Below are 19,630 nucleotides of genomic sequence, written 5' to 3' on the forward strand. Positions count from 1 at the left end.
TGATAAACTGAAGGGTACCTCTAACATGTCTTTGTTGTTGTGGTCTTCAATTCAAGGGCTTGTTTAATACAGTTACACACAACAGTCTATCCTATGCACACCATATCTCTCTGCATAACTACCGCAGCTATAATTCCCTCAGCATCACCTTATTTAATTCAAAAATATTTCATTGCACTTGTTTTAGCTTTGCTGAGATTTGTCTCAGGCCCTTTTTTCGAAACATTATCCATTCCTTTCAACTGCTATTATAAGTTCTTGGCTGTCTCTTACAAAATTACAAATTAATCAGCAAATGTCGCAGTTTTTATTTCTCATATCGGAGCTTTAATGACCTATTCTGATTTATCTGTGGTTGCCTTTAGTATTTGTTCACTGTAAGGATGGAGTAAGGTCAGCTACTGCTTCCCCTGCCCCCCCCCCCCCCCCACCTCCAATCTACAACTACAATTACAATGTCAGAGACTACTTCCTGAGGGTAGTGTCTCAGAGTCAGTGTTGTGTATCAAAGGAGATCAAGGTCATTTCAGGATTGTCCAAGACTCTAGTTAAAGCTTCCCACTTTGCTCCAAACCAGAGGAAAACGATTGGTTTGGGGTACCAACAGAGCAAAATGCAAGTTGTACATCAATCATGTGAGCAAGGCTGACTGTCTTAATGAATTCAGCCACCTTTCGTACATCAATTTCTATGGACTACATTCAAACAAAAGGTGAATTATCTCAATGTTTTGTGCTGATATGTGGCCAGACAGTACTTTTTCCTTTGCATAAATCTCTCATTTCTTGAAACTGCCATTGTGAATGTTGTTGGCATTTAGAGGTGCTTTATCACATCACTGGAAGAATATTCTCTGCACTGTAATGAAAGAATGACTGTTGTTGAATTCTAACAAGCACTATGTCTTTTATACAGGATCTGCCATTTAAACTTATCACACAGAAAATTTCACTGGAGCATCACCACACATTTGCCAGCTGCAGATTCCCTGCACTCAGGCAACAAGAATTGTGAACTTTCTTTTTCATTCTCTGCCTTTCTTACTAGCATACAGCTGTGTGTTAAATAGTTTTAGGCATTTGTTACCATCATTATTCATTTTCAGTTTCTCTGTACAAGACTGCAGTGCAATTATCTACAATCAATGAAGATCATGATCTACAGCTGATGAAGATAAGAAAAATCAGAACAAGCCCTGATGTGTTTCTGATGGCAAGAACACTAACTTCTTTCCTAATAACAGAAGATTACGCTGCTGCATAATTACTGACACTGAGCATTACTGCACTGCACACAGACAGACAATCAATGTAAATAACACTGTTCAACTCTACAACATTCAAAATACATGAACACAGAGCTACATGTGGTGCAAAAGCCATACAATAAATATTGTTGAAAACTGACAAAAATACAAAACAGAATTGCTTATAAAACCCATTAATGAAACACCTAATAGTAACTGAGAATACTGTGCACATGTTAGGGTATCCAAATTATGTACTGAGAGCATTACTTGACCATAATGCACAGGCTTTTTAAGTGGACAATCTTCACAGGAACAATGAAACACCCATGCTGCAGTAGCAGGTTTGAGATGAGTGGATGCATATAAGAAAGAGGGAAGGCTGGGGGGGGGGGGGGGGGGGGGAGAGGTGAGATACAGGGGGAGGAAGAGGGGGAGGACAGAGTAGGAGAGATCAACAGTAAAATAAAACATTCCACATACAAATTACAACAAAAATATTGTAATCATCAGTACATAAGGAGGTAGGTAAACACAGCTGCTCTTGTAGCATGCACAGATTTACAGAACAGACATTTGTCAATAAAGTGTAAGGAACCTTCATTGTACTTAAAAAACCAGTCAGTGAACTTTGCTGCGTGTATTTAATTCACTGCCAGCTCCATACTTCATGGCTTCAAGTATATCCTTGATTTCCCAACTCTGCAATTCCAAACTTCCAAAGAGACTCTCCTTAGACTCCCCTGAGAAAAAGGAAACTGTGGGGAATGACTCATATATGGCCTATGGCTGAACAGGCAGGATGCATGATGAGATTATCATTCATTATAGATTAAAACATTGTGCTTCAGTGCAAATCTAACACAAGCATCTGGCTTCTACTGCAGACATTGTCAACTGTGCACCGAAATATGATAATGTAAGCTATAGGATACAAAACGCATACATGGATTAGCATTGTTCAGGAGATTGTGTGGAAACTTGTGATTGCAGGAAGTCAGACATTTGGGTAAATTTTTCATCTAGCACATTGTTTCAATCTACCAAGAATGTATGACAATAACATGCACTCTGCAGCAGTGCAAAAATTATAATGTTATAAACTGGAAAAAATATGTAATGTGGAATAATTTCTACCTTGTATCATAAGAGTATAATGTATTTAACACACCAATCTGCTACATTAGGATGCAATGAAAAAAATATACTTCAAGGAGAGTCATCATTTACTTAGTGAATGAATCTGAAACATATCACTGAACTTTAAAGTGAATATACTTATTGTATCATGTGTGCCTGTGGGGAATGGAGGTTATTTCATTAACATAATTTTTTAGCAGAATACGTAATTCTGGATGAAAATGTAAATCAAACACACACATATTCATGCAGTCATTTCGTTTATCATGTTTTTTACACTTTTAGGACCTCTTATTTTCATTCTCTTCAGTTGGGCAGCAGAAGAGGTAATATTTCATTTTGATGGGTGGGAGTTTAAGATCTGATTGTTGCTGTCAGCCTGACTGTGACCTGTAGAACTGCTAAAAGGGTCACATCAGCTATGTTTACTGAGAACTGTGAAAGTTATTTATTTACCAACTGGTTTCATGGGATTCATGTGTAATGATAAGCAAGCAAATTAATATACTTTTACATACAAAAGTTCTCCTTTAACTTTCATTTTTATATGACATTTTTGTGCTCTTCATACATTGTCAAAATGTTGTGCCACAACTAAAGGCATATTACAAATAACCAAACAGCAAACTTTATCAGTGTGCGAGGAATGGCAACATATGATGTCAGATAGTTTTTACACAGTCTACAATTTTGGTCAAATACTTCTGACACTCTGCATAATTTTAACAGAGACCACTATCACGAAGAAGTTCAAGAAGAAAATGCAATATCTTGTTGTGTGCCCTCTGTAAACAATGATGTGATATTTTTATAGTTTTTACAATTATAACAAAAAAATAACAATTTTTCACAATACTTTTACGCACTCTACTGGCAATACACTTTTCCATTTATGCAGAGAGTGATTAACAAACTGAACCCTTTCCACCCCAGCTATTTTCAAGTAACCGCCCAATTTAAAAAACATAAAATATTTTGACACTGCTAATAACAGTTATCTATTAACAATTAAAACAACAGCTTTTTCCAACGAAAATAAAAATTTATGTACAACAAATGTAAATAGCATAAAACATTTAGACTATGATGCAGTTAACAAAGATTACATTACAAAACAATAATAACCTTCCCTCCCCTTAACTTCACTTAATTTCATTTCATTTCACTTCCTTCCCCAGCCCTCAAATATGCATCAAACAATCTGCATACTGTTCTCATATCATGAAGAACATTTGACAATAAACATGAATATAAAAATAAATTCAATGAAAGTCCCCTTAAAACATAAAACAATTCATAAATGAACTGTATTAAACAAAAACTAAAACTGATTTGAATGACAAAACAAGTTAACAATTTAGATCAGTAAATAAAATACAGTTTGTCACCTTTATAAAAATGTTGTCAATTATAAAAACATGCACTGTATAATAAATAAAACAGAAAATAATAAAAAATATATAAAATTATTCTGCCTGTTTAAATGGCCATTGCTGTAAACTACACTCATGATGATGTCACAAAATGTTTCATACAATCATCATACAGAAAAAAAAATTACATCTAACCTTTTCTCATGTACATAATGAATTTTGAAACAGATATTTTCTAACAAGAACATTTGTAATGTATAACAGGCGCTTTTCATCGAAGATCCTTGTGGTCATTTGTTAAAACTGGCTGCAGAGAAGTCAGTGTAGAAGTGCAACACTGTTTTACCTTTCATTAAGATTGATAAAATATTCAAATTTATAAAATCACACAGTTCCTCTGCCTTTTAAAAACTTGTCATGAGATCGAGAAATTTTTGGAATTGCACCATTTCAACAGTTTTCTCATACCGGTGCAAAAACACCAATTTAAGAGAGGGCTTTCAAGCACACTGATCTGTTTACAGTTCAAACTGCACACAATACCATGAAAATTTCCATGATAAGCAATTTTTGATGGAAATAACTATCTCCTGGACGGATGTGAAATGTCCACAATTCTACGAGATGGGCTTTTATTGCCTAAAATTTCTACCCTTTGTTCAAGTACTTCTGCATTCGGAAATGCGGATTTCATTTGTTGCTGGTTTCTTTGTAACACCTGAAAATGAAATGGAGACTGTGGCGCAAGAGGTCCATTCATATTCACCTTCAATGCACTGTTTTCTACCACTCTACTCTGCACCATATTTTCAGCCCTGTGTCCACTTCCTTGTCTCCAGTTTCTAATATCAGCAGGATGTGCCATAGTTGTATTAGGGCCAAATGCATGATTTGCACGATTTCTTTTACCATAGAAGCTGTCTTTTGGGTTACGTTCAAATGGCTGAACAACACGTCCATAGCTAATGGCCTGTTCAAACTTACCACCTTGTTTGACAGGACTCCTAATCACTTCTGTACTTTTTTGGGTTCTTATCTCTTCAGATTTCTTGTTCTTATTTCTTCTTCCAGCACCACCATTGCCATGCCTCATATGACGAGATCTATTATTTGGAGGCTCTCCTTCTATCAGTTTGTCACTCTTAAACAGTGACACCTGTAACAAATTAACAATATATATTTTTCAATTGTTCCCACATTAAACATGAAGTTATAATTTAAAATGCAAAATATTTTTTCAAATAATACAATATCTGTTATAAACGGGGTTACAGCCCATTAAAAAGTATGTTGTGATCAGAAAACTAAGATCTTTACTCAAACAGATGCAGCCACTAAATAAAATAATTCCAAAATGGCAGGAGCTACCAAAAACTGCCAGTTTGTAAGTTAAAAAAAGTATGATATCTGTTTAGTCTCTCACACTAATGTGAGTCAGAAAACATCTTAGTTTCAACAGTATCAGTACATGTGCATTCCTTTCCTCAATCACACTCAATAAATTCACATGAACTTAGAATAATTGCACATGGTTCCACAATCAACCCAAAGACTGCATTCAATCTTTAGTTGTGTTTTCCATCAGCAAAGATGTCTTTTTTTCTAGCAATCCTTTGTGTTTATGAAACAAAGTTGGACAAAAATATCAAACCCACATTGAATTCTACATCTACATCTCTGACTGGGTGGGGTAGTTCTCCAGTGTTCCATCTCCAATAAACTATGCCTAGGAAACCATTATTCTGTTTGATCTTACCTACATGTTTATTATTACTTTCTTTTACTTATGAAATAAGAAACTTAACAAAGAATGGGATAACAATAACCTGGAAAAACTATAGCGAGATTAGCAACAACCCGATTTGTGTTTACACAGTGATTTATTATTTTTCACATTTTCAAGGATAGAACAGCACTTTAGCATACACTACCTCCAGCTCTGCAACACTCAGGCTGCCTCCTCTAATGGAATTTCTGAAGTGAACTTGTCCTTTCTTAAATGCTTTTATGATGTATAAATGCACTGAAATTGCAATAAAGAGAAAAAATGAGTACAAACAGAATACTGTAGAAAAACTCTACATAAAAGAAATGAAAGATACATCATAATTAGTAAGACATAAGAGACAGACAAATGAAAATGAGATAGATGGAAAAATTAAGTAAACTGTTCATTATTTCAAAAGTATCACAATAACTGTTAATACATTTATCTCACTGATAGACAAGATAGTCAATGCCTCCATGGAAAAATATTTGCAGCTGCCTACGGAACCATGATTGTACTCAGGTGTGCCCCTTTTCTCTGAAGCAAATAGATGGCCAGGTATATTTTTCTTCAGGGCTCCAAATATACGGAAATTACATTGGGAGAGATCAAGACAGTGTGGAGGAAGTGTAAAGGCTTCCCAGTGAAACTTTGGCAGTGTATTCTAAACAACCTCGGCAACATGTGGGCGGACATTATCCTGTAACAGAATGACACCATCTGTCAACATTCCTGGGCATTTGAACTTGATGGCACACTTACATTTTTTGCGAAGTGTCCACATACCACTATGTGCTAATTGGGGCACCGTGTTAGAGAAATTCAATAAGCAATAAGCCCTTTAACTTAAAGAATAGGTCATCATGACTTTCTTGGAGCTGGCATGCCTGTTCATTTCACTATGCAGCAAACGTGTCACTTGGAAGCCCTCACATATCCTCCATTCAGACTTGAACTCTCCTAATGCGATTTCTGTACTTTTTGAGCCCTGACACACCCATTCACTGTTGTCGATTTGATACAGATAAACAGTTGCACACCTGGGTACAATCTTGGTTCTGTAGGCAACTGCACACATTCTTCCATGAAGGCTTTGACTGGCTTGCCTCACAGTTGGGTAGATATATTACGAGATATGGCAATTAATTTTGAAATAATAAACAGTTTAATCACTTTTATCCATCTGCCTCATTTCCATTTGATTTCCCCTTACATTCACTGAAAAATATGCAAAGAAGGTTTAACCACAAAAAGTGAGAGCTGATTACATCACCACAATGAATGACAACATGAATCAGATTCCACTTGAATTTAAAAACAGATTCCAAAATATAGTGGATCTGTCACATTACATAGCATGTATATGAAATTTACTTTGTTTTCCATGCTATGCTGGTGAATTCTTAATTTTCACAAATTTAATTATTAGATAAACATTTCATAAGTTGGTAAACATGAAAAATGTGCAGTTCCTCCCTTTAACTATCTAAGCATGCTATATTGTAAGTTAAATGTTTCGCTACAATATTATAAGAAGTTAACAATCAGTCCAAGTAAATGCTGCTCTGTATCTCCTTAGATTTTATAACACGCCTGATCATCCACTTCAAGCAATTTCCTCGTATGTTACAACCAACAGCAGCACTCCACTATACATATGACATACAAATAAATATAATTTCTTATATTTACATATATACTCAAGCAAGCCTCTGTACTGGTCATGTAGAGAGCACTTCACACAAATATTACTGATTTTCTGCCCATTCCAGTCTGCACATTGAGCAAGGGGAAGTGACCGTATTCTCATCATCCCTACAGTGAATATGCAATAGTGACAGCTGATTTATTGAAGTCTTCTTCTAATGCAGGTTCTATAAATTTACTGAAAATGGTTTCACAAGAACTATATCACCTTTCTTCAAAGTATTCCAATTTAAGTTCCACAATATTTGTGTTACACTTTTGTAAGGACTATAATGATTTGTTACGATGGTAGTAGTGCATCTCTGATTTTATTCATGTGTATTGCTATGCCTACTTGGTAAGGACTCAAACACAGGGTCAAGGGTCAATGATCTAACTGATCACACTAGCATCTTATGTGTGGTTTCCTTTACAAATACAATTCATTGTCCCAGAACCCTTCCAACCAATCTAAGTATTCCATTCACCTTCTGTAATAATGTTATTACATAATCATCAAACTTCATATTGCTTCTTAATATTATCTCTAAAATAGACGATGCGATATGCCAATTTTGTTATACCCAAATGCTTTACTACACACATAGCAAGGTTTTTATGAGCCTGCTGGGTTATGTATGTTCAGAAGGTTGCAAAAGGGAATTAACAGTTCACATACTGCACATACGTGCATTTGGAAAATATTAATTTATTATTTCCTTAGGCGCAACTAAAAATAAGCACAATATTTAATCACTTAATCAGTTAAGCATATGGTCTACTTTGGGCTACTGTAAACACCCTACCTACTGAATCTTCATTTTAGTGACAGACAGATTAGTAGTGTAGGTCCAAGTATAGGCAAGGTTTATAGGTGACTTTTTGTTGAGGCAGCAAAGCCAACAAATGTGAATGTGTAATAAAAGGCATCGCAGCAGACTGATCTGCAGCGTAGCTTAACACAAACTCTCTCACCACATTTAGTGCTTTTGTCATCATTTAATGCTTATTTACTAGACAGTTAAAACTGTAAGACAAAAACATAAAAAAACAATCACATTAGACATGACTTTAAAGAGTATTATTGTGCATCTTACACACATATATCATACATAAACTAACTGAAAGACAATGAGAGCCCACTGTGTAACTTTTACCACCTTTTTGTTTATTGTAGTACGTGAATGGCTAAAATATGAGATGGGAATGGGGAATGAGAAATTATTCAGTCAATACTAAACTGAGTCCCTTCTGTAGTTCTAATAGCTGCCATCAGGGTCAGGGCTAGAAAACATGTCATCATAACTGTATACTTAAGGGACAGTCACTTGATGCCAACTTCCGTCAGCTAAACATCAAAACAACCAAGTACATACTATCTCAACATAACCAGTAACCATGTAAGTTTATGATCACAAAGAATTCTTAGAAAATGGTAATGGTCCACTACTTGTAGCAGTTACATTTCGAGGAATAGTTCTGGATGAGCACCGCACAGAAGTGCACAACGCTCAATTTAGTTTGTGAGAAACAGTACCCACAGCTTTGCACCCACTTTTTGCTCTTCTGTATAGCTGTCTGTAGCTTGGGTTCTGCTATAGACAACAATACACAACTATGATATAAGCAAAGATCAACATGTAATGGTGTAGTAACTCTACATCTCACCACATCTGCTGTGCCATTTACTCCAATTGCAAAAAACTGATCTTGCAGGACTATTTTCCTGCACATATTGGTTACTAAGTGTTGTGCTCATCTTGACTCTATTATGTTCCTTGTGTAAATAAAAAAATACTGCAATCAAATGTCAGTGGTGCACAAAGGTCTCTCTAATCTCAAACTCCAGTTGTATGAGATGATCAATGGCGGTTCAAGATCTTCGGGATCTACAATGGAATCTGCAAAGGAGATTTCTAGATTCCAAACATCAACAAGGTTGCTCATTAACCACCTTTTCTAACAGTTAGTCAAGTTATTTGTTAGGCTGATCTGTTTGTAGCTATCTGTATTATATGTCCTGACTTCAGTATAGGTATTGTGATACCCTCTCCATTGTGACAGGAATTCTACATGTCTTGCCAGATCTTGTTGAAAATTTTTAGAATAGAGTTTTTACTATTTTCAATAAGACGTTGAAGCATTTGAATATGGCTATTGCCTGGTCCTGAGAACATATCCCTACACTGTTTTAAAACATCACTTAGTTTCCAGAGTGTAAAAGATGCATTGTGGGTTTCGGTCAGTGACTTAGGAAACAGTAAAAACCGAAAATGGAAACCAGCAGCAATGGGAACGAAACTCAAAAAATTGGAGAAACTAAAAGCAGAAGGAAGACTTAAAAATCCACTACAGAAAGGGGTTGGTTGTCCCCCCCAAAAAAAAGCTTCAAATGACAGACGTCATTTCACTGGCACTAATAAAATCGAGAACGCGATCAGCCGAGCGCGTGTCATCTGCTAAAATTGACGATATATCAGGCGACAGCTGTAGACGGGCGCGTAACGGAGTAAAATAGGGACACTCAATTAAAAGGTGTCTTACCGTCCACAGCTGAGAGCAGTGGGGACAGAGTGGGGGAGGATCGCCGCTTAAAAGATGTCGATGGCTAAAAAGACAGTGCCCTATCCGGAGTCTAGTCAAAATTACCTCCTCCCGATGACGCGTTCGGGAGGAAGAGGTCCAAGCACAAGGAAGAGCTTTCACGTCCCGCAATTTATTATTGGGAAGTGTCGACCAATGTGCGTGCCATACAAGAGTAACACGACAACATAAAATGCTCCATAGATCGGCGAAGGGAATCGATTGAATAGCTGGCCGAAGAAGAGAGACTGCAGCCTTGGTCGCAATATCAGCCGCCTCATTTCCACAGATACCAACGTGTCCTGGGAGCCAGAGGAACGCCACCGAGACGCCCCCCAGGTGGAGCAAGCGCAGACAGTCCTGAATCCGGTGGACCAGAGGGTGCACAGGGTAAAGAGCTTGGAGACTGAGGAGAGAGATGAGAGAATCTGAGCAGATAACATACTGTATCCGCTGATGGCGGCGGATGTAGTGGACAGCCTGGAGAACAGCGTAAAGCTCCGCAGTATAAACCAAACACTGGTCGGGAAGCCGAAATTGATTTGGGGTGTCGCCAACAATATAGACACTCCCTACACCTAATGATGTTTTTGAGCCATCAGGGTAAATAAATGTGGCTTCCTTCCTTTGTGCACATAGAGCAGCAAATGCCCGATGATACACAAGTGAAGGGGTACCATCCTTGGGAAATTGACAAAGGTCACGGAGCAGGCAGATCAGGGGACGGAGCCAAGGCGGTGCTGTACCCCAAGATGTCAAGAACGTTTTAGGAAAGCGGAAGGAAAGAGAATGGAGCAGTTGACGGAAGCGGACTCCCGGTGGTAGTAGGGAGGAGGGGCGACCTGCATACCCTACATCAAAGGAGGCGTCGAAAAAAATGTCATGGGCTGGATTAGCAGGCATGGAAGACAGATGGCTAGCATAACGACTCAGAAGGACTGCTCGCCGATTGGACAGCGGAGGTTCAGCAGTCTCAGCATAAAGGCTTTCCACAGGGCTGGTGTAAAAAGCTCCAAACACTAAACGTAATCCACGGTGGTGGATAGAGTCGAGACGACGAAGAATAGACGGCCGAGCAGAGGAGTAAACTATGCTTCCATAGTCCAATTTCGAGCACACTAAGGCGCGATAGAGGCGGAGAAGGACCACTCGGTCCGTTCCCCAGGAGGTACCATTCAGGACACGGAGGGTGTTGAGCGATCGCAGACAGCGAGCCGAAAGATAGGAAACGTGGGAGGACCAGCACAGTTTTCTGTCAAACATAAGACCCAAGAATTTAGCGACATCCGAAAACAGAAGGTTGACAGGTCCTAGATGTAAGGAGGGTGGAAGAAATTCCTTACGTCGCCAAAAATTAACACAAACGGTCTTACTGGAAGAAAAACGGAAGCCGGTTTTGGTGCTCCAAGAGTAGAGGCGATCGAGACATCCTTGAAGACGTCATTCAAGAAGGCTGGTCCGTTGAGAGCTGTAGTAGATCGCAAAATCGTCCACAAAGAGGGAGCCCGAGACATCAGGAAGGAGACAATCCATAATTGGATTTATGGCAATAGCAAACAGTACAACACTTAGCACGGAGCCCTGGGGTACCCTGTTTTCTTGGGAGAAAGTACGGGAGAGAGTAGTGTTCACCCGCACTCTAAATGTGCGCTCTGCCATAAATTCGCAAAGAAAAAGGGGCAGCCGACCTCGAAAGCCCCAAGAGAACAGTGTGCGGAGGATGCCTGTCCTCCAACAGGTATCGTATGCTCTCTCCAGATCAAAAAATATTGCTACTGTTTGGCGTTTCCGGAGAAAATTGTTCATGATATAAGTGGAGAGAGCAACAAGATGGTCAACTGCAGAACGATGCTTTCGGAAACCGCATTGGGCAGGTGTTAAAAGACTGCGGGACTCCAGCCACCAAGCTAAACGGCAATTCACCATACACTCCAAAACCTTACATACACTACTCGTGAGAGAAATGGGGCGATAGCTAGAGGGGAGATGTTTGTCCTTTCCAGGTTTCGGAACAGGAACGACGATAGCGTCCCGCCATCGTCTGGGAAAAGTACTGTCGGTCCAAATTCGATTATAAATGCGAAGGAGGTAACGCAAACTATGGGTTGATAAATGCAGCAACATTTGGATGTGGATACCATCCGGTCCTGGGGCGGAGGAGCGAGAAGAATAGAGTGCATGTTGGAGTTCCCGCAGGGAGAAAACAGTATTATAGCTTTCGCGGTTTTGAGAGAAGAAAGCAAGAGGTTGCACTTCCGCTGCACGTTTCTTCGGGAGAAACGCTGGCGGGTAATTTGAAGAGCTCGAAATCTCAGCAAAATGTTTACCCAAGGAGTTAGAAATTGCGATGGGGTCCACTAACATATCACGCGCGACAGCGAGCCCAGAGACCGGGGAGAAACTAGGCGTGCCTGATAACCGTCGAATCCGACTCCAAACTTCCGAGGAGGGAGTGAAGGTGTTAAATGAGCTAATAAAGAACTGCTAATAAAGAACTGCTAATAAAGAACTGCTAATAAAGAACTGCTAATAAAGAACTGCTAATAAAGAACTGCTAATAAAGAACTGCTAATAAAGAACTGCTAATAAAGAACTGCTAATAAAGAACTGCTTATAGCAGATACAGTTGGCCAAAGTAGGATGGTGGTGGAAAACGCGAACAGCACGTCGCCGTTCACGTATTGCGTCACGGCATGCCTCGTTCCACCAAGGAACTGGGGGGCGCCGGGGCAATTCGGAGGTACGTGGTATTGAACGTTCCGCAGCTGTAAGAATAACGTCGGTAATATGTGTGACCTCATCGTCGACGCTAGGAAAGTGACGGTCATCGAATGTCGCTAGAGACAAAGAAAGTGTCCAATCGGCTTGGGCAAACTTCCAGTGTCGCGGGCACATATAGGGCAGTTGAGGCTGCAGTCTAAGGACACATGGGAAGTGATCACTCAAGTGTGTATCATCAAGGGCGAACCATTCGAAGCGCCGAGCTAGCGGAACAGTACCGACCGAAAGGTCCAAATGAGAGAAATTTGTCGTGGAGGCAGACAAATATGTAGGGTCCCCAGTGTTGAGGCAAACAAGATCCGCTTGGTGGAAGACGTCTAGCAATAGTGAGCCACGTGGACAAGGATGTGGAGATCCCCAAAGCGGGTGGTGGGCATTACGTTACCATGTGTGATGGCAGTAAGTGATAGCATTTGAAAGCATCAGAAGAGTATACCGACTAAACACACGAAAAACAACCCGTTTCCAAGTCTGTTGAGATAAAAGATAACATTCTGTTAAAAGGCGATGCTGAACAAAAGTGGAACGTTAAGTCTTAGATGCTGACATTTCTGCATACTACAGTGCTGACAGTTCAGCTATGTCAGTCAGAAGATCTGGTGTTAATTTGCCAATAGTCAAGGATTGCCTTGTTTCTATTAGTGGTTTTAAATTCACTAATCCTTACTAATCTGCCCACACCTGTGAAGCTGGGTACGTACTGTCAATGATCAAACAAATTCTCAACATTCTTTTTTTGTTTCACTCAGTAATGTGGTTTTGCCCTTCATTTTTTGAATAAAATTAAATTTTCAGTAGAGGGGTGGCACCTATGTTGTTGTTGAGCCTTTTGTCATTTTCTGATGGTATCTGCAAATCTCTTTGCACCACCATGGAACTGGTTTCCATGCAGGAGGATCAGAAGAGAATGTTATCATAGTGTCTGCAGCTTGCATGATGATTTATGTTGTTCTTGCACTACTTCATCAATCCTCTTTTCTTTACTTATTGTGATATGTACTTTAGCATTGAAAGCAATTGAACTGACCGTTCGTAGTGAACAATGTGGTAAACAGTAAGTGTGGTGTAAATTTCGGGCCGGCCGCGGTGGTCTCGCGGTTCTAGGCGCGCAGTCCGGAACCGCGCGACTGCTACGGTTGCAGGTTCGAATCCTGCCTCAGGCATGGATGTGTGTGATGTCCTTAGGTTAGTTAGGTTTAACTAGTTCTAAGTTCTAGGGGACTGATGACCTATGATGTTAAGTCCCATAGTGCTCAGAGCCGTTTGAACCATTTTTTGTAAATTTCGGACCGATACAATATTACGGCAGCAGATCATCAAATCTATTACAGGATAGGAGCCACAGGTGATGTTGAAATGTGTTGGGGCTCCTGAATTTATTAGCCAGAGACCAAGGTTGGAGAATAATCTCTAGCAGAGGAATGTCAATTGAATCATATCTCATTAGCACCCTGACACTCCGCAGGATACTACTACCACCACCACCACCACCACAACCACCACCACCACCACCACCACCACCACCACCATCACACCGCATTTTGCTATCTGTCTCTACTATTGAATGGTTTTGTCACACGTTTGCGTTATTTTGCTGTTGAGACATTGTCACTACAAAGTTTTCACTGTTGTCCTGTATGGCACAGTTATGTTCACAGTTTACAAAATTTGAAAACTTGCATTACAAAGGCATAGATCACAGGGCAATATCTTCGAGAAGGCTACTATATTGTTTTGAAGGAATCTGTGGAAATAAGATCCCGCTCTCTGCCAAACCAAACCACATATTGTTCAACCACCATGGAATAAGCACAAGCAGTTGCTGGTCAACACACCTGGTCTCTAATTAGACACTGCTGGCATCTTCACTTACACATGAATGATACCCTTTAGTATGTTTCATAGACTACATTTCTTGCTGGAACATGCTGAAGAGTTTCATCTCGTTGTTGTTGTTGTTGTTGTTGTTGTTGTTGTGGTCTTCAGTCCTGAGACTGGTTTGATGCAGCTCTCCATGCTACTCTATCCTGTGCAAGCTTCTTCATCTCCCAGTACCTACTGCAACCTATATCCTTCTGAATCTGCTTAGTGTATTCATCTCTTGGTCTCGCTCTACGATTTTTACCCTCCACGCTGCCCTCCAATACTAAATTAGTGATCCCTTGATGCCTCAGAACATGTCCTACCAACCGATCCCTTCTTCTGGTCAAGTTGTGCCACATACTTCTCTTCTCCCCAATCCTATTCAATACTTCCTCATTAGTTATGTGATCTACCCATCTAATCTACAGCATTCTTCTGTAGCACCACATTTCGAAAGCTTCTATTCTCTTCTTGTCCAAACTATTTATCGTCCATGTTTCACTTCCATACACGGCTACACTCCATACAAATACTTTCAGAAATGACTTCCCGACACTTAAATCTATACTCGATGTTAACAAATTTCTCTTCTTCAGAAACGCTTTCCTTGCTATTGCCAGTCTACATTTTATATCCTCTCTACTTCGACTATCATCAGTTATTTTGCTCCCCAAATAGCAAAACTCCTTTACTACTTTAAGTGTCTCATTTCCTAATCTAATACCCTCAACATCACCCGACTTAATTCAACTATATTCCATTATCCTTGTTTTGCTTTTGTTGATGTTCATCGTATATCCTCCTTTCAAGACACTGTCCATTCCATTCAACTGCCCTTCCAAGTCCTTTGCTGTCTCTGACAGAATTACAATGTCATCGGCGAACCTCAAAGTTTTTATTTCTTCTCCATGGATTTTAATACCTACTCCGAATTTTTCTTTTGTTTCCTTTACTGCTTGCTCAATATACAGATTGAATAACATCGGGGAGAGGCTACAACCCTGTCTTACTCCCTTCCCAACCACTGCTTCCCTTTCATGTCCCTCGACTCTTATAACTGCCATCTGGTTTCTGCACAAATTATAAATAGCCTTTCGCTCCCTGTATTTTACCCCTTCCACCTTTAGAATTTGAAAGAACCCCTGCCACCTTTAGAATTTGAAAGAGAGTATTCCAGTCAACATTGTCAAAAGCTTTCTCTAAGTCTACAAATGCTAGAAACGTAGGTTTGCCTTTCCTTAATCTTTCTTCTAAAATAAGTCGTAAGGTCAGTATTGCCTCACGTGTTCCAGTGTTTCTACAGAATCCAAACTGATCTTCCCCGAGGTCGGCTTCTACTAGTTTTTCCATTCGTCTGTAAAGAATTCGTGTTAGTATTTTGCAGCTGTGGCTTATTAATCTGACAGTTCGGTAATTTTCACATCTGTCAACACCTGCTTTCTTTGGGATTGGAATTATTATATTCTTCTTGAAGTCTGAGGGTATTTCGCCTGTTTCATACATCTTGCTCACCAGATGGTAGAGTTTTGACAGGACTGGCTCTCTCAAGGCCATCAGTAGTTCCAATGGAATGTTGTCTACTCCCGGGGCCTTGTTTCGACTCAGGTCTTTCAGTGCTCTGTCAAACTCTTCACGCAGTATCTTATCTCCCATTTCGTCTTCATCTACATCCTCTTCCATTTCCATAATATTGTCCTCAAGTACATCGCCCTTGTATAGACCCTCTATATACTCCTTCCACCTTTCTGCTTTCCCTTCTTTGCTTAGAACTGGGTTTCCATCTGAGCTCTTGATGTTCATACAAGTGGTTCTCTTCTCTCCAAAGGTCTCTTTAATTTTCCTGTAGGCAGTATCTATCTTACCCCTAGTGAGATAAGACTCTACATCCTTACATTTGTCCTCTAGCCATCCCTGCTTAGCCATTTTGCACTTCCTGTCAATCTCATTTTTGAGACGTTTATATTCCTTTTTGCCTGCTTCATTTACTGCATTTTTATATTTTCTCCTTTCATCAATTAAATTCAATATTTCTTCTGTTACCCAAGGATTTCTACTAGCCCTTGTCTTTTTACCTACTTGATCCTCTGCAGCCTTCACTACTTTGTGCCTCAAAGCTACCCATTCTTCTTCTACTGTATTTCTTTCCCCCATTCCAGTCAATTGTTCCCTTATGCTATCCCTGAAACTCTGTACAACCTCTGGTTCTTTCAGTTTATCCAGGTTCCATCTCCTTAAATTCCCACCTTTTTGCAGTTTCTTCAGTTTTAATCTACAGGTCATAACCAATAGATTGTGGTCAGAGTCCACATCTGCCCCTGGAAATGTCTTACAATTTAAAACCTGGTTCCTAAATCTCTGTCTTACCATTATATAATCTATCTGATACCTTTTAGTATCTCCAGGGTTCTTCCATGTATACAACCTTTTTCATGATTCTTAAACCAAGTGTTAGCTATGATTATGTTGTGCTCTGTGCAAAATTCTACCAGGTGGCTTGCCCTTTCATTTCTTAGCCCCAATCCATATTCACCTACTACGTTTCCTTCTCTCCCTTTTCCTACTGTCGAATTCCAGTCACCCATGACTATTAAACTTTCGTCTCCCTTCACTATCTGAATAATTTCTTTTATCTCATCATACATTTCTTCAATTTCTTCATCATCTGCAGAGCTAATTGGCATATAAACTTGCACTACTGTAGTAGCTGTGGGCTTCGTATCTATCTTGGCCACAACAATGCGTTCGCTGTGCTGTTTGTAGTAACTTACCAACATTCCTATTTTCCTATTCATTAATATACCTACTCCTGCATTACCCCTATTTGATTTTGTGTTTATAACCCTGTAGTCACCTGACCAGAAGTCTTGTTCCTCCTGCCACCGAACTTCACTAATTCCCACTATATCTAACTTTAACCTATCCATTTCCCTTTTAAAATTTTCTAACCTACCTGCCCGATTAAGGGATCTGACATTCCACACTCCGATCCGTAGAAAGCCAGTTTTCTTTCTCCTGATAACGACATCCTCTTGAGTAGTCCCCGCCCGGAGATCCGAATGGGGGACTATTTTACCCCCGGAATATTTTACCCAAGAGGACGCCATCATCATTTAATCATACACTAAAGCTGCATGCCCTCGGGAAAAATTACGGCTGTAGTTTCCCCTTGCTTTCAGCCGTTCGCAGTACCAGCACAGCAAGGCCGTTTTGGTTATTGTTACAAGGCCAGATCAGTCAATCATCCAGACTATTGCCCCTGCAACTACTGAAAAGGCTGCTGCCCCTCTTCAGGAACCGCACGTTTGTCTGGTCTCTCAACAGATACCCCTCCGTTGTGTTTGTACCTACGGCACGGCTATCTGTATCGCTGAGGCACGCAAGCCTCCCCACCAACGGCAAGGTCCATGGTTCATGGGGCGGTTTCATCTCGTAGGCAACAAATTTGAATGGTACCCAACTGGTAGTTGAATTAACAAATCCTTTTTCCACTGCAAAAGAATCAGCTAATTCTGTGTTGTCCCACACCCCATTCTGTTTTCACTTCTGTGTCCCAATAGGAATTTAACTCTTCCCTCGGACACACCCTGCCATTTCAGTTCTTCTGGACACTAACAACACCGAATTTTTCCACGTCCTTTGATTAGTTGATGGCAGAGGAGCAGCAAAAAATCATACTAGATCAAGCTGTCACCTGTATCACAGCATTCTACTACATTTTACTTAACATAAAGGTCTCACAGTGACTTCTGCCCTCCTTGCTTGGTAATGAGCATGACCATGCAGTGTTGTTTCACATGCAAGTTAAGTAGTACAACATTCACACCCACATTATGTAATAAAATGTGTAAAGCCACTCCAGTTGATCACATGCCTTGGTCTAATTCCAGTGGATTGCAGCAAGGTGATGTGCAAAAGCCGATGACTACTTCTGTTTTTCTATTGTCATGATCAGTATTTTTGTAAACTCTTCTAGGATCTCTAATTACAACTACTAATTTGTATTTGTCTTATGAATTACTTCCATTTGACTGTTTAAAACAATTTTTTATTATTGTATTTATTTGTTCATTTTTTGTTTTCTTTTCAGAAGCTATTTTTACAGTCTTCCTATACAGTTTAACTGAATTTACTGAGCCTGTCTCTGCTATCACATAAGTGAGAGTCAAAGGAATCACTGTTCAGGTATTTACTGTAAATGATTTATTATTTGTTTATAAGACACTATAATGCAATGGGAAGTGTCATATTTTGCAATTGTTCTTTTATAATTTTTTTTACTTAAATCTATTTAATTTAGTATGTCATTCTCATTGATGCTCAGAAAAGTTTAATCAAATACATGACTTGGTGCCTTCTGCACATTACTATTAAAGTTCTGCAACTTTTGTTTGGTCAAGTAGTTACAATGTGACTTAGCGGGCATAATCGGTGGTGCTAACACTTTCAAAATAAATTTACTTACAATGTTTCATTCCTCCCTGAATACAGTCAAAATAAGTGTTGTTTCAAAATTCTGTTCCATGACAAGGCAGAGTAGCAACCAATTGGTGCCACCTCAGTGGTTAGCCAGTCACCAAAATGACATTGAGCACTGAGTGCCCATGACGAGGCGGCCTTTTAACGTCATGCAGTTCCTAAGAACCGATCTGCAAACATGTAGTTACTATTTTTACATTACATTCTAATCCTTGTCCTACAAGGATTTCAGCTGCTTGTATTCCTTAAAACTGTCTTAAACAAGCTGTGCCAATAACTGTAGTCACCACACTGATGTAACAATTTTACTCATATTCCTAGTTTTCAACTGGTAAATGAAATTAAAATATTGTTCTCCCTTGATTTAACTCCCTATTTATACTGACACATTCATCTGTGGTGAATTCTTTCAGGAAGAGAGGGAGGAGATAGCCTTGGTGTCCCCAGGCCATTAATTAAATGTAACAAAAAGACTGGCATTTCGTCCTTCACCTTTCAGCTGATACGATGACAATCAAATGATTCATACCAAAATAGGCCTACTCAACATCTGTGAAGGTGTCCTGATTAGATTAGATAATGGTTTAAAGCTAATTTACTGCCATTAAACTTTGACGAGACCCACAATGTGTAGTTAAGAACCTGCGAGACATTTCCTTCCAGCATGTGTAGAACATATGAAGACCTGCAGATTGAAGAGAGTGACAGTGTTAA

At 39.6% G+C, this 19,630-nt stretch overlaps 1 protein-coding gene across 2 annotated transcripts in view; it reads right to left on the minus strand.

Moving 5' to 3' along the window:
• Nucleotides 1-1,726: 1,726 nt before the first annotated feature.
• LOC124554895 (terminal uridylyltransferase 4-like) overlaps nt 1,727-19,630 on the minus strand; it is a 182,551-nt gene continuing 164,647 nt past the window's right edge. For both annotated transcript variants that reach the window (XM_047128578.1, XM_047128577.1), the window contains 2 exons: nt 5,691-5,782; nt 1,727-4,915 (listed from right to left, as the gene is read on the minus strand). In XM_047128578.1, coding sequence (XP_046984534.1) covers nt 4,343-4,915; nt 5,691-5,782 — 665 coding nt within the window. In that variant the 3' untranslated portion in view covers nt 1,727-4,342. The remainder of the gene's footprint in view (nt 4,916-5,690; nt 5,783-19,630) is intronic.

This window comes from Schistocerca americana, chromosome X, assembly GCF_021461395.2.
Source record: "Schistocerca americana isolate TAMUIC-IGC-003095 chromosome X, iqSchAmer2.1, whole genome shotgun sequence".
NCBI lineage: Eukaryota > Metazoa > Arthropoda > Insecta > Orthoptera > Acrididae > Schistocerca > Schistocerca americana.